The sequence below is a fragment of the Nesoenas mayeri genome (genome assembly GCF_963082525.1).
Source record: "Nesoenas mayeri genome assembly, chromosome: 1".
Classification (NCBI taxonomy): domain Eukaryota; kingdom Metazoa; phylum Chordata; class Aves; order Columbiformes; family Columbidae; genus Nesoenas; species Nesoenas mayeri.
In genome coordinates this window covers 80,992,117-81,004,755 of record NC_137541.1, presented here as the reverse complement: position 1 = coordinate 81,004,755, position 12,639 = coordinate 80,992,117, and the positions used below count along the sequence as shown (strand labels likewise).

General features: G+C 43.2%; 1 protein-coding gene across 1 annotated transcript in view; it reads left to right on the top strand.

Annotated features, from left to right (window-relative positions):
• The window catches only part of PTPRO (protein tyrosine phosphatase receptor type O), a gene marked incomplete at both ends in the record, with an annotated part of 157,564 nt that extends 149,055 nt beyond the window's left edge, over window positions 1–8,509 (top strand). The window contains 3 exons of the mRNA XM_080363397.1: window positions 1,388–1,542; window positions 4,042–4,177; window positions 8,405–8,509. Of these exons, the coding sequence (XP_080219523.1) occupies window positions 1,388–1,542; window positions 4,042–4,177; window positions 8,405–8,509 (396 nt within the window). The remainder of the gene's footprint in view (window positions 1–1,387; window positions 1,543–4,041; window positions 4,178–8,404) is intronic.
• Between the last annotated feature and the right edge of the window lie 4,130 nt (window positions 8,510–12,639).

Genomic DNA, 12,639 nt, shown 5'->3' with positions numbered 1-12,639 from the left:
CTGTAAGCTATTCAAAATTTGAAAATACCAATGTAGAAATTGAAAATATTTTTCAAAAGGGCAATTCTGCAATATTCATATATTCCTGTAAAATATTGACACGCATGTGAGAGCATGCGATTTCCAAATTAAAGCCGCTCAGATTTTCAGGCATGTCTTTCCAGTTTTGTTTTTTGCGACCCACTCGTTGGCAGCAGCAGCTTGTGAATGAAAGGTCAGAGATATGGAGGGGATGTGAAAAAAGCTGGGCACTGGCACATCAGCATTGGCCCAGGACCTCAGTCCTGCTCAGCCGTGCTGTATGGCCATGCACACTGCAAAGTGTGCAAAATTTGCAAAGTGTACATGAGGTGCAGGCTTGAAGTGAAATATATAAAACAGAATGTGTTGGGCTTTTGGTATCTATGGAAAATCATGATGAGACTGCAATTTGGAGTTCAGGTAAACTGTCCTTTACAAAAACAGACCAGCTACTTCAGGGTCTTTTACAGTGAACTAATTTTTTAATATCCTTTGCCTAAGGATCTGCTGTTGTCTGTGTCTGGAGAGGGGTTACCAAAGTATGGGTATTTAGCCTAACCCAGAATAGCAAAGCTAAAGTCATTACTTGCCGTGGGTTTTGGTGATGACACTCCTCACCCCCCATGTTCTTGAGTTCCTTTAAGTCTCAAACACAAAATGCATCGTGTTGAAAATCTTATTTCACCTAAAGCCACTAGAGTTTTTAGCATTATAAACGTTTTTTTTATAATAATGAATGATTTTCTAAATATTTCCTTTGCCTTTGTAATGACTTTTTCTTCTTTTTTTTTTTTTTTTTGGTTAGATTGTGGTTTTTTTATTTTATTTTATTTAAACTTGAAAACAAAAACTCTCAGAGTCCAGTCCTGATTGTTTGTCAACAACATTGTTCTTTATCTGTGGCAAAATGAGAAAAGGAGAGGGAATGGAATAGAATAGAAAGAGGAAAAAAACCGAGACTTGAAAGATGGAACAATTATTGATTTAAAAGCAAAATAAGTCAAACCACCATGAGGAAAAACAAAGAAAAACACAAATCCCAAACCCAGAAACAACAGTTCATGGCCTTTTGATAAGGGTGGCCTGATACCTCTGCCCCCTTTCAATCAAATATCATGTAAATTCTTTACCACTTTTTTGCCTGACTTTAATTTCTTAGGCATTATTTGGGCCAGGGTGGAAGTGGGGGTGAAACAAACAAAACAAAAGCCCAACCCAACCAACCAACCAAAAACCACACACACAAAACCACAAAAAAAGCAACAACAAGCACCACAAAATGACAAAAAAAATCCTAATTCTGACTGAGTGTGACTGTACTGTTAAAACTCCTGTGAACGTGCTGCTATTCTGCTTCTCCCATTAGGCTGATGAAGTGCAAGATGTGATGCATTTTAACTACACTGCCTGGCCAGATCATGGTGTCCCCACGACCAACGCTGCTGAAAGCATCCTCCAGTTTGTACAGATGGTCAGGCAGAAATCAGCAAAAAGTAAAGGCCCCATGATCATACATTGCAGGTAAACACCACAAGGAAGTGGAAAACTAAAGGATCTAACTTATTAAATAGGCTGGGAAACCACTGGAAGGAGAGGTTTTTGGGGTTCTGCTCACCTGTTAGCTGGAGATGGTTCTCTGTGGGGTAAGGGTAAAGGATTAGTGTCCCTCTTTGACTACAGTGGGGCTGGGATTTCAGGCCCAAGCCATAGACATGAAGGCATTCCTTTCTCAAAGAGAGTAATTTCTTTGGACTTTATCAACAAATGGCTTCAGGAGGGGCAGCAGATGATCCCGCTTTACACCAGCTCAGAGCCTGCCTCTGCTCTCCTATTTCCACACCTTCATGACATGGATGGTACAGTCTGGCCAGCAGCCTGCCGCAGCGTGCTGCTACCCAGCAGATGTATGCCCCTGTGCAGATCCTCCTCCTTCAGTCATTCGGTTTTCAGTGCATTCAGGAGGTGATGTGGAGAGTGCTATCCTGTGCTAACAGTTATACCAGTATCCCCTGCTTACAGTTATATGTGGTTTTTCTTGTTGTTTTGTTTTGGGGTTTTTTTGAGGAAGGTTGGTTTATATGCTGTCAAATTTGTCTCTTGTGCACCATCTGGCTTTCTATTGAGATGCTCCCCTAGTGTCTCTGGTGGCAGCTGCCATGTTAGTGAAGATGTCACACCAGATTGGCTTCTGATGCAATTCTCCCAGCTGACTTGAAACCTCTCTGTGGCTCCTCATGCGAGAGCTACTCAGAACAGATTTCTCAGAAATACGTAAATAGGTGGTCTGCAATATCTGAATGTGTGTGCATTGTGGTGACACACTCCTGGTGGAAGTCAAGGCTCGATGAGATTAATGTCAGCCTCCATCACCTACCCCAGAGGCAGCAGTTACATTGCTGCACAATGTGCCAGCACTCTCCAGCGCTGCCTTTCCTGGTGCTGATGTGATGATCAGCACTGACTGTCTCTTGCCACCACTTTGCACAATTTTGAGAGCTCCTTCCCAGAAAACAGTCTTTTATAGCAATATCATTTCTAGTTCCAGATATAGCACTTAGTGTTCTACTGGAATGCAAAACAACAACAGCAGTTCTAAAAGCAGCAAATCATGTGGCCCTTCCCTGTAACTTAATGGAGAAATTCATAGGGGATGTTGTTCTGGGAGTTCTAAAATCCAAAAAGGTGCTAGTAAGCCAGGGAAGAGATTTATGTGTAGTGCTGTGAAACCAAGCCCTTCATACAGCATTTAATTGTTCTGGGAAGGAATAGAAGCAAGAGTCAGAGAGCTGGGTTACAACTGTAGTATTTTCTTTTTAATTAGGATGCTTCTAGCAGCAGAAAGAGTTATTTTAAGATGGCATTTTTAGAGTATACTGTACATCTTAGACCACATTGTTTAAAAGCAGGAATGCTATGAAATTAGTGGCAAGGGGGAGAAAGAATGCATAGGTATAGATCAGCTCAAATGTTCTCAAGTGTTAAAGAAGGCATAGAACTGACATCATTACAACTTCTCCATTTGTTATTTATGAATTTATCAATTATTGAATCTGTCAAAAGTTCTGTTCTATTCATCTCATTAGAGACACTGGCATTTTTGTTAAACATAGGTAAAAAAAATATGGTTTCATGACAGTTATGTTGAACTGTGTTGAGATTAACTTCTCAACTTTATTGCAAATACTTTCAAGTTTTTTTCTGAAAAATACCACAAGACAGCAGAAAGACCTTTTGCTAAGACATATTTCTGTCCTTAGTAGTAGGTATAGTGTTGGGACACCATGTGAACCTCTAAAGCCACACCCATAATGAAATCAAATGTTACGTGTGAAATCACAATGCAAGGAATCATATTCACTTAAGAATCTCTAAATCAAAACAGTGTGTCTTTTTTCTAGTCACTAAGCTTCCCTTAGCAGGGGATGAAAATTTGTCAGCCAAGTGGGTGCTGCCTGTTTCCATCTACATGCTTCCAAGGCAGAAGTCCTGGAGTGCAGACTGTTCTGGGTGATTTGTCCTTCGAGGATGAACTGGAGTAGTGCGGTGCCTTTGAAAAGCCAGGAGCTTTGCTGTGTGGAGAGCTGTAGAAATGAATCATGCAGGTTCAATCCCAGCTGGCCCTGTGCAGCAATCACCACCGAGTGGATCTCTGCAGTTACAGCTACAACCCTTGTGTTTAGAGATGTCTTGCGAAACCTTTGAAAGGAGCAGTGAAAATGGGAAAACTGGACAGCTAAGGGTAGATGAGTGTGTGCGTAAACGTTCTGCATGTGAATGTGTGTAAAGAGGAGTATGAGAAGGTGAAATAACTGTGGAGCGATCCACTCCATACATTCTATATCTAAACAAAGTAGGAAGCGTTGCATTAAATCCTATAGATTAACCAGCCTATCTGACCTCAGATTAGCTACATCTGATGCCTGCAGCTGCAGGACACCTGCTTTTTGTGGTACCACTGATTTTCTTCTGGCTCCCCATCAGAAAAGCCTGACATGAGATGCATGTCTGTGTGTGTTGCAGTGCTGGAGTGGGACGAACAGGAACCTTCATAGCCCTGGATCGGCTCTTACAGCACATCCGCGATCACGAGTTTGTAGATATATTGGGCCTGGTGTCTGACATGCGGTCCTACAGAATGTCCATGGTGCAGACAGAGGTAAGATCTGTTCGCTTCAGCTTTGTGAATGTATCATCAGATATATTTCATACTTCTCTGAAGTGTGTTCATGTCCAACAACTATTATTCCCCTTGAGCACTTGACAAAATACCTATGAATAGGTACAATTAAGTTTTCATCTTCGTTGTAATATTGTCACATTACTGATGTGCTTTTATCTTCCAAAATGGATGAGTTATTCTCACTTTCTTTGAAATTAATATGCAAACAGTGCCTTAGAAGAGATTAACATAGGAACTTTTCCAACCATTTTGAAAAGAACCGGGTTTGCCGAGGGGATTAATGACTCATGAAATGTATTAGTATTGGACAGCCAGTCAGGTTTGTTCAAGAGGGTATAATCTGGCCAAGCATAGGAACTCAGTCACACAATGGCAGTACAAATAACAAGCAAAACAGACAAAAGAACTGTGAGTCTGCCAGATACTCTCACTGCCCCTCTCCCTGCCTGAATATCTGCTGGATATTTCTTCTTCTATTTTTAAGGCAAATGTCAGGAGAATAGCTATACTGTCAGAATATATAATGGAAAAACGTCACAAACTTTTTCCAAAGCAGAAGCTTCTGTGCATCCAAAACCTTCCCAGTTCCTCTACTGAGGGCAAGATATCATACCTGTTGTACTTGTCACTGGCCATACACAGTATAAACCAACAACCTACATACAGTTGGAATTCCCACCATCACTGCTTGCCGGCTGAGTTTGGCAGATAATATGTTGCCAAGCATTGTTTTCCCAGACGAAAGCAAGGAATTAGCAGAGAAACAAGAGGAGGAGGAAATCCTGCATTGACAACAACTAGCACCTAGAAATAAATAAAAAAAAAAAAAGGTCATTATTTTCAGACCATTCTGGATCATTCCTATTAAACTACCACTTTTAATCACAATTCACTAAATTAATCCAAAGCCAGACCCTTACGTAAACACCAGAGAAACAAATTCTGGTGATTTATTTCAGCTGCGACTGTATTACCACTACAGAGGTGATGTGATTTTTATTTTTTATTTCCTTTTAACCTACAAACTCATTGCCTGCCTGGGGCTGATGTCAAGGGCTGGGCTTTGGTGGTCGCTGAGCCCCTGCTGCTCTAGGCAGTGGCCAAACCTAGTCAAAGAGGTTACTGGCTGGCACTGACGCTTAGACACAGAGAACACCGAAAAGGCTTTCCTTACCATATTTGAACCACACAGAGATTACCTGGCTTCACATTGCCTTGTACACTGGCAACTTGGCAGAAACTTGCTGAACAGGCCCAGGAAGAGGGTTAGCTTGGAGAATACCCTGAACTGAAACCAGTCACTCCAAATTAGTGGGTGTGAGGAAATCCAGGCATCTCTGTGGTCTGAAACACACTCCAAATTCATACTGATGTTTCCTGGCATCAGCAGACCACTGGGGACAGGGGCTAAATTCCAGACTCAGGTTTTGGAACAGTTTGCTTGAGATCCACTTGCTCGCTGTGCCTAGTGCACATAAAGCTTAGCATAAGGATTCATCAGAATTTGTATTCTTTCTCTTTGAAATCTAAAAATCATCAATTAAGGTTATTTCAAATTGAATTACAGTATTTAATCTGTATTATGATAATGCTTAGAAAAGCCAGTCCATAACCCAAACCAAATCTAACCCCAGCCTTACTGCACAGAAACCTGTCCACAAATACAGCAGTGCATGTGATTGACCCAGCTTACTTGTATCATTTGCACAGAGGTAGATAATTCCCCAAATAATTAACTGCTCTGTGAACAAAATCAGGTTTCAGGTTTTTATTGGTAAAGAAGTAAAGTACTAAGGAACATGAAGTTCATTGACTGTGGAAAAAAGGGCTGGCTACTTATGAAGAATTTATGGAAATAGCTAGATCATGCAGGAAAAAAATCAGGGAAACAAAAGCGCAATTTGAGGTTAATTTGGCCAATTCTGTCAGGGATAATGAAAAGTCCTTCTTTAAATATGTTAATAACAAAAGAAGGGGCAGGGAAAACCTCCATTCTCTGTTGGACTTTGAGGGAAATATAGTTAACAAAGATGAGGAGAAAGCTGAAGTACTTAATACCTACTTTGCCTCAGTTTTCACCAGAAAGACAGGTGGCCCTCAGGACAACTGGCCTCTGGAGGTGGTTGACAGAGATAGGAAGCCAAACAGGCCCCTTGTATTCCAGGAGGAAATAGCTGGTGATTTACTGAGCCATCTGGATCCTCACAAGTCTATGGGACCAGATGGGATTCATCCTAGGGTGATGAGGGAACTGGCAGAAGAACTTGCCAAGCCGCTCTCCATCATCTTCCAACAGTCCTGGCTCATTGGGGAGGTCCCATATGATTGGAAATGAGCCAATGTTACCCCAGTCCACAAAAAGGGCTGCAAAGCTGACCCTGGTAACTACAGGCCTGTCAGCCTGACCTCGGTGTCTGGCAGGGTTATGGAGCAGATCATCCTGAATGGAATCACACAGCACCTTCAGGATGGACAAGGGATCAGACCCAGCCAGCATGGGTTTAGGAGGGGCAGGTCCTGTCTGACCAACCTGATCTCCTTTTATGATCAGGTGACTCACCTGGTGGATGAGGGGAAAGCCGTGGATGTGGTCTATCTGGACTTCAGCAAGGCCTTTGACACTGTCTCCCATAATATACTCCTGCAAAAGCTGGTAGCCCGTGGCTTGGACAAGTGCACTCTACGCTGGGTTAAGAACTGGCTAGAGGGCCGGGCCCAGAGAGTGCTGGTGAATGGGGCTGCATCCAGCTGGCGGCCAGTCACTAGTGCTGTTCCCCAGGGGTCAGTGTTGGGTCCAGTCCTGTTTAACATCTTTATTGACGATTTAGATGAGGGGATTGAGACCATCATCAGCAAATTTGCTGATGACACCAAGTTGGGAGGGTGTGTCAACCTGCTGGAAGGCAGGAGGGCTCTGCAGAGGGATCTGGATAGACTGGAAAAGTGGGCTGATTCCAATGGGATGAAGTTCAATAAGGCCAAGTGCCGGGTGCTGCACTTTGGTCACAACAACCCCCTGCAGCGCTACAGGCTGGGCGCAGAGTGGCTGGAGAGCAGTCAGGCAGAAAGGGACCTGGGGGTACTAATTGACAGGAAGCTGTTGACATGAGCCAACAGTGTGCCCAGGTGGCCAAGAAGGCCAATGGAATCCTGTCCTGTATCAAAAATAGCGTGGTCAGCAGGACAAGGGAAGTGATCCTTCCCCTGTACTCTGCATTGGTGAGGCCACACCTGGAGTACTGTGTTCAGTTCTGGGCCCCTCAGTTCAGGAAAGACATTGAAGTGCTGGAGCGGGTCCAGAGAAGAGCAACACGACTGGTGAAGGGACTTGAGCACAGGACCTATGGGGAGAGGCTGAGGGAGCTGGGGTTGTTTAGTCTGGAGAAGAGGAGGCTCAGAGGTGACCTCATCACTCTCTATAACTATCTGAAGGGAAGTTATAGCCAGGTGGGGATTGGTCTCTTCTCCCAGGCAGTCAGCAATAGGACAAGGGGGCATGGGCTTAAACTCTGCCAGGGGAAATTTAGGCTGGATATTAGGAAGAAATTCTTTACAGAGAGAGTGGTCAGGCATTGGAATGGCCTGCCCAGGGAGGTGGTGGACTCGCCGTCCCTGGAGGTTTTTAAAGTGAGGTTGGACATGGCACGTAGTGCCATGATCTAGTAAACAGACTAGAGTTGGACCAAGGGTTGGACTCGATGATCTCTGAGATCTTTTCCAACCCAGTCGATTCTGTGATTCTGTGATTATAATATTTCAGGTGCATATGTGGCAATTTGTTGCACTTAAAGCATTCAGGTAGCTTTCTGAGAATGCATTTTCAGGCAATATGAAGTAGACTCAGTGTAGTTCAGACCGAGCTCCCCTCCCCTCCCCTCTCCTCCCCATTCCTCTCCTCTCCTCTCCCCCCCATTCCTCTCCTCTCTCTTTCCTCTTCCATCATCATTCGGGTGATTATGATAGGTGATTATGATACCAGCACAGCTCCAGTGGATTTTGTGCTTCCCCAGCTGCTAACTGTAACGAGTGCAGGCTATTATTTTGAGAGCAGATACCTCACTGTACTTTGAGAGTGGCTGAAGAGGGAGACATGGAGAAGCTGTGCAGGCTGTTACCATGAACTGTCAACCTGTTTCACTGTTTGGGTTCTTGTCATGCTTTCTGAGGTGTAAAGATGCCGACTCATTTGGTCTTTTCTTCCAGGAACAATACATTTTTATTCACCAGTGTGTGCAAATGATGTGGCAAAAGAAGAAGCAGCAGTTCTGCATCAGCGATGTCATATATGAGAACGTCAGCAAGTCCTAGTTCAAAGTCCCAGGTGGTAAGTCAGGCAAGCCCAGCTGTGTGCCATGCCCACAGCTTCATGTCCTGGCTGCTCAGCAGCAACCAGTATTACGGGTGTTTGCTTGAGGAGCTTTGCTGTGGGTTTGGAGCTTTCCAGGCCTCATTCCTCTCTGGGCTGATGTTCACATGGAGAGTGCAAGGAAAATCCCTCTGGCCTCTCACAGTAAATATTCCACTATACTTTCCATAGGTGTATTGTTGCACTCATCATTTGAAGATAATCCAGAAATCCTGAGTGACTCAGCTAACCATTCCCTGCCACTTCTCCTAACACACTTTGTAAAGTTTAAGGGTGAGGAAGACTTTATATCTTCAGCCATTCCCAAGTCACTTACCAACTGCCAGGTTACCCAGGCCAGCAGAGGTTTGGGGATGCTCTGCCAGCACTGCTGTTGTGTCAACAGAGCCTGCTGGAGGGCAAGCTGGTAACCAAAAAGCTCCATCATGAAACACTGGGGAGTTTTTTTGTGACACTAGAACCAGGGAACAGGAGGGGGGTCTCAAACTGCTACTGCTGATAGCATAAGCTAAGTGACTATCTTGCTTTTCTGCTGAGCCCCTGTTGCATGTAACCGGCCCAGCCCAGTCCCCAGCTGCAGAGTAAAGCATGGCTCTGACCTACCAGGAGCTTTTCTGGCCTTCTGGCTATGCAAAGCATGGAAGCAAACACATTTCCTTACGCTGTGGGGACAAGCCATGAGGCCACACATCACTGTTGTTGAAGTTGATGAGCTTTAGTTCATTGGGTGGCAGTAATAAACCAGACGCAACCATAGTATTTGCTTTTGGGTGAAGGAGGAAGCTACAGACTTTCAACACAAACTGGCTTCTCAAATAGCTACTGGAGGGCTGGCCCACAGCCACCTCTGCTATGTGCTTGTGGTGTTGCACACACGCTGCTATTAGCCCCTGTGTATGTCATTCCCTTGCCCATAAAATGAACCTCGGTTTGCCCCACTTTTCCCAATGTCCTGGTATTTTACTGTTGTGTCTCCTCTGAGTCCCAGAGCCCAGCTTCTTGTAGTGCTGGGCTGCAGCCCCAGCCTGTACTGATGGCTGGAAAACATAAATGCCAAGAACTGTATTTATTTCTTTTTTTCTAAATTGTTCTGTGTTGTCTGGTTTCAGGTGAGACCATGAAGCACACCCATCTTCCCTTGCTTCTAATTTTTTTTTTGATTGGATGGTTTGAATGGCCAGTTGTTCTGCCACAAGAGACCGCTGCTTTGCAGTACACGGACAATGAAAGAAAGCAACTTTACCTTTCCGAAGCACTGGGGAGACAAAGCCTTAACGAGCCTGTGGTGTCTTTTGAACTATTTACTGTCTGGACTTTTAAAAAAAATACTGGACCAAATTCAACTAAACAACATGAAGGAAAAGACACTATAATATGTGCATAAAATAGGTTGCTCCAGAGTGCTGGGGTTTTGTTTGGTACTTTTGATTTTTTGTTTTGTTTTTCTGTGCAGGTTGGGCTTAAGGTTAAAGTAAGTGCAATATTTTTTTAATGGTTGACTGAAGAGCTTTCTTCATGTGTCACTGGTCTGTGCTAATGTCCATAGGAGAGCAGGCATTGTTAGTATCTAATAATACCTCAGTAGTGAATAGCGAGGCATGAACATACATGAAGAAACCTGGAGATTGTGAAAAGGGGGTGGGAGGGTGGGGGGTGTTGCCGGGTACATGGATTTGACTGTTTCCTACAGCACTCATGTATGTGGGTTTAGGGGGCAGGGAGGGGGAATGGGGAGGCTAAAGACCCAAGGAACGGACTGAGGAGCAGAAATCCAAACCATGAAACCTGAAGCAGGCAGCCAACAATGAGCGATGGGCTGGTTCTGGTTCTCGACTGTGCTACTAATAATTAAGCAGAGGGATTGCTCTTTTTGCCAACCTTTTCAGTAACACCACTTATCAGGCTCTTGTTTTAGATGAATCTAATCGAAGTGCAGCTGAGTTTAAAGCTGGGATATCTTAGACTCCATTACTGTAGCATTTAACTGTCCAAGCAGTCTATGGTGCCTAAACCCCTCATTTTTTAATTATTTTTAATAAGTATTAACCCTGTGTAAAAATGTTAAGCTGATTCAGGTTTGACAGGTGGGAAGAAAACAAAAAAAAGTGCTTTAACAGATGGTTTTTTTTTCTCCGAGTCAGGAATTCACCATGTTACAAAAACAAGGTTTTGGCATGTGAAGGCTGGTTATCGCTTTATTGCTATGAGGCTTCCAAAGCGTCAGTATGGATTCCTGCAGGGGCTCTGGGGTTGGGGCGGGGGGCTCTTTTCTGCTGTCAGTTTCAGTTCTAGTCAGAATAATTAGATAGATAGATATATATATTTTTTTTTATTATTATTATTTTTTTTGGTGTGTATAATTCCGGTACATCATTGTGTATTGTGACATGGATGCTGTCAGAATGATGTCGATGGCATTTTTATAGCTTCTTGCTTTGTGTCACCTCGTTGGAAGTTAGCAGCAATGGTACTTGATGTAATCAAAACAAACTTGAACTGAAAGTAAACACACTGGATTGCTTACCTGTGAAGAAGTCACTATTAGCAAAACAGCAAACACACCTGCATATGCTTTTTATTCACTGCGGTGCCTGCTATCACGTGTCAGGGTACTGGGATGTAGTTCGGTAGGCTCAGCTACTTCCAGGAGCCTGATAACCTCCTTCAGATGATATTTGATTTTTTTCTTCGAAAGGGTTATTCCACTAGCAGGTAAATAAGTGTATATTCCTTTAATATCTACTTGTCAAGTTACAGTGGAAAACTTTGTTTGAACTATCCCATATATAATATGCACAACTGCATAGACTTAACATAATCCCCCAAATAAAACAGGTCCTTGTGAAGGGTACTGAAAAAAGAGGTACCTCTGATATTTAATAATAATCAAGTACCTCTGATTATTAAATAGGTAAAATGTGAATTGCACTCCCCCCCTTCTCATGCAACTATTTCTACATTTTCCACAAAGTCCAGGCCTTAAGTGGAGATGCTGTTTCTCTAAATAAGTTGCAGAGACATGGATGCAAATGTTGTCAGGGAGCAGATTGCTAACAAGTAAGGCTTCAGTGGTATATGCTTCTCTCTTATTTCACCAGCATGTCTCAGCTCGAGGGCTTGCCATTTCAGTAGGAACAGCAAAGATTTGTCAGGCCTAATTTGAACAGAAGATAGAATTATAAATGAGCATTTGATCATTCAAACCTTGCCTTCATGCTTTTTGAAAAAAATAGATTTCAGAGTTCCATTATATGTTTACTCAGAAAATTTGTTCTTAGCCCTCTACAGAACTAGTAGTGGAAAACAAAACAAACGGAAAACAAACACTACAAATGTTCTTGCTTTCTCATGTACTGCCTCCTCTCTCCTGCTAGTCATTGTCCAGTGTGTCTAGATTTATTCTGTAGCATATACCAGAGCAGGCAGGTTATTTTTTTAACATTCATGTGCACACATCTCATACTTTTGGTTTTACCTCGTCACACACTTTTAAAGCAAGTCCAAAAGAATGATGTTTTGGGCTTCTGCTATGTTTTTATATGGATTCCAGTGTCTGTCAAAATAAAACTCTCAAGTCATCGCAGATATATAGCTGTCTGAAGCTTCAGGATTTGTAATAGATTTTTTGAATTATGAGTTTCATGCCTATAGCTCTGCTGACACCATTGATGCTCTGTATGGATCTGCTTCTCTTACAGCATCTACTGACCCAGATGTATGTAAAAGCAGCTCTGCACAATGAGCGACAATTAATCAAAACCAGGGCAGGTTTTCTCCTTGTCTCATGCTGTGTGTGCTGCCATGGAAGGAATGAACAAGTAACCCAAGTACATGTTTCAGAAGAGCTACAAGGTGTGAAAGTGTTGTCCCTCCTAGCACACCTGTGCCCCAAGCCCTGACATAATGGCTCTTCACAACTGTTTTCTTCCATCCTCACACAAGGATTAAAAACAGGTTGGGAAGCCTTACTAGTGCTTTACTTAATTTTGCAGGTTTTTTCCTGTGCCTTAAGATGACACAGTTGCCCCTAATCAAATATTCAACATCATCATCTTAAGCACCAACATAGGCC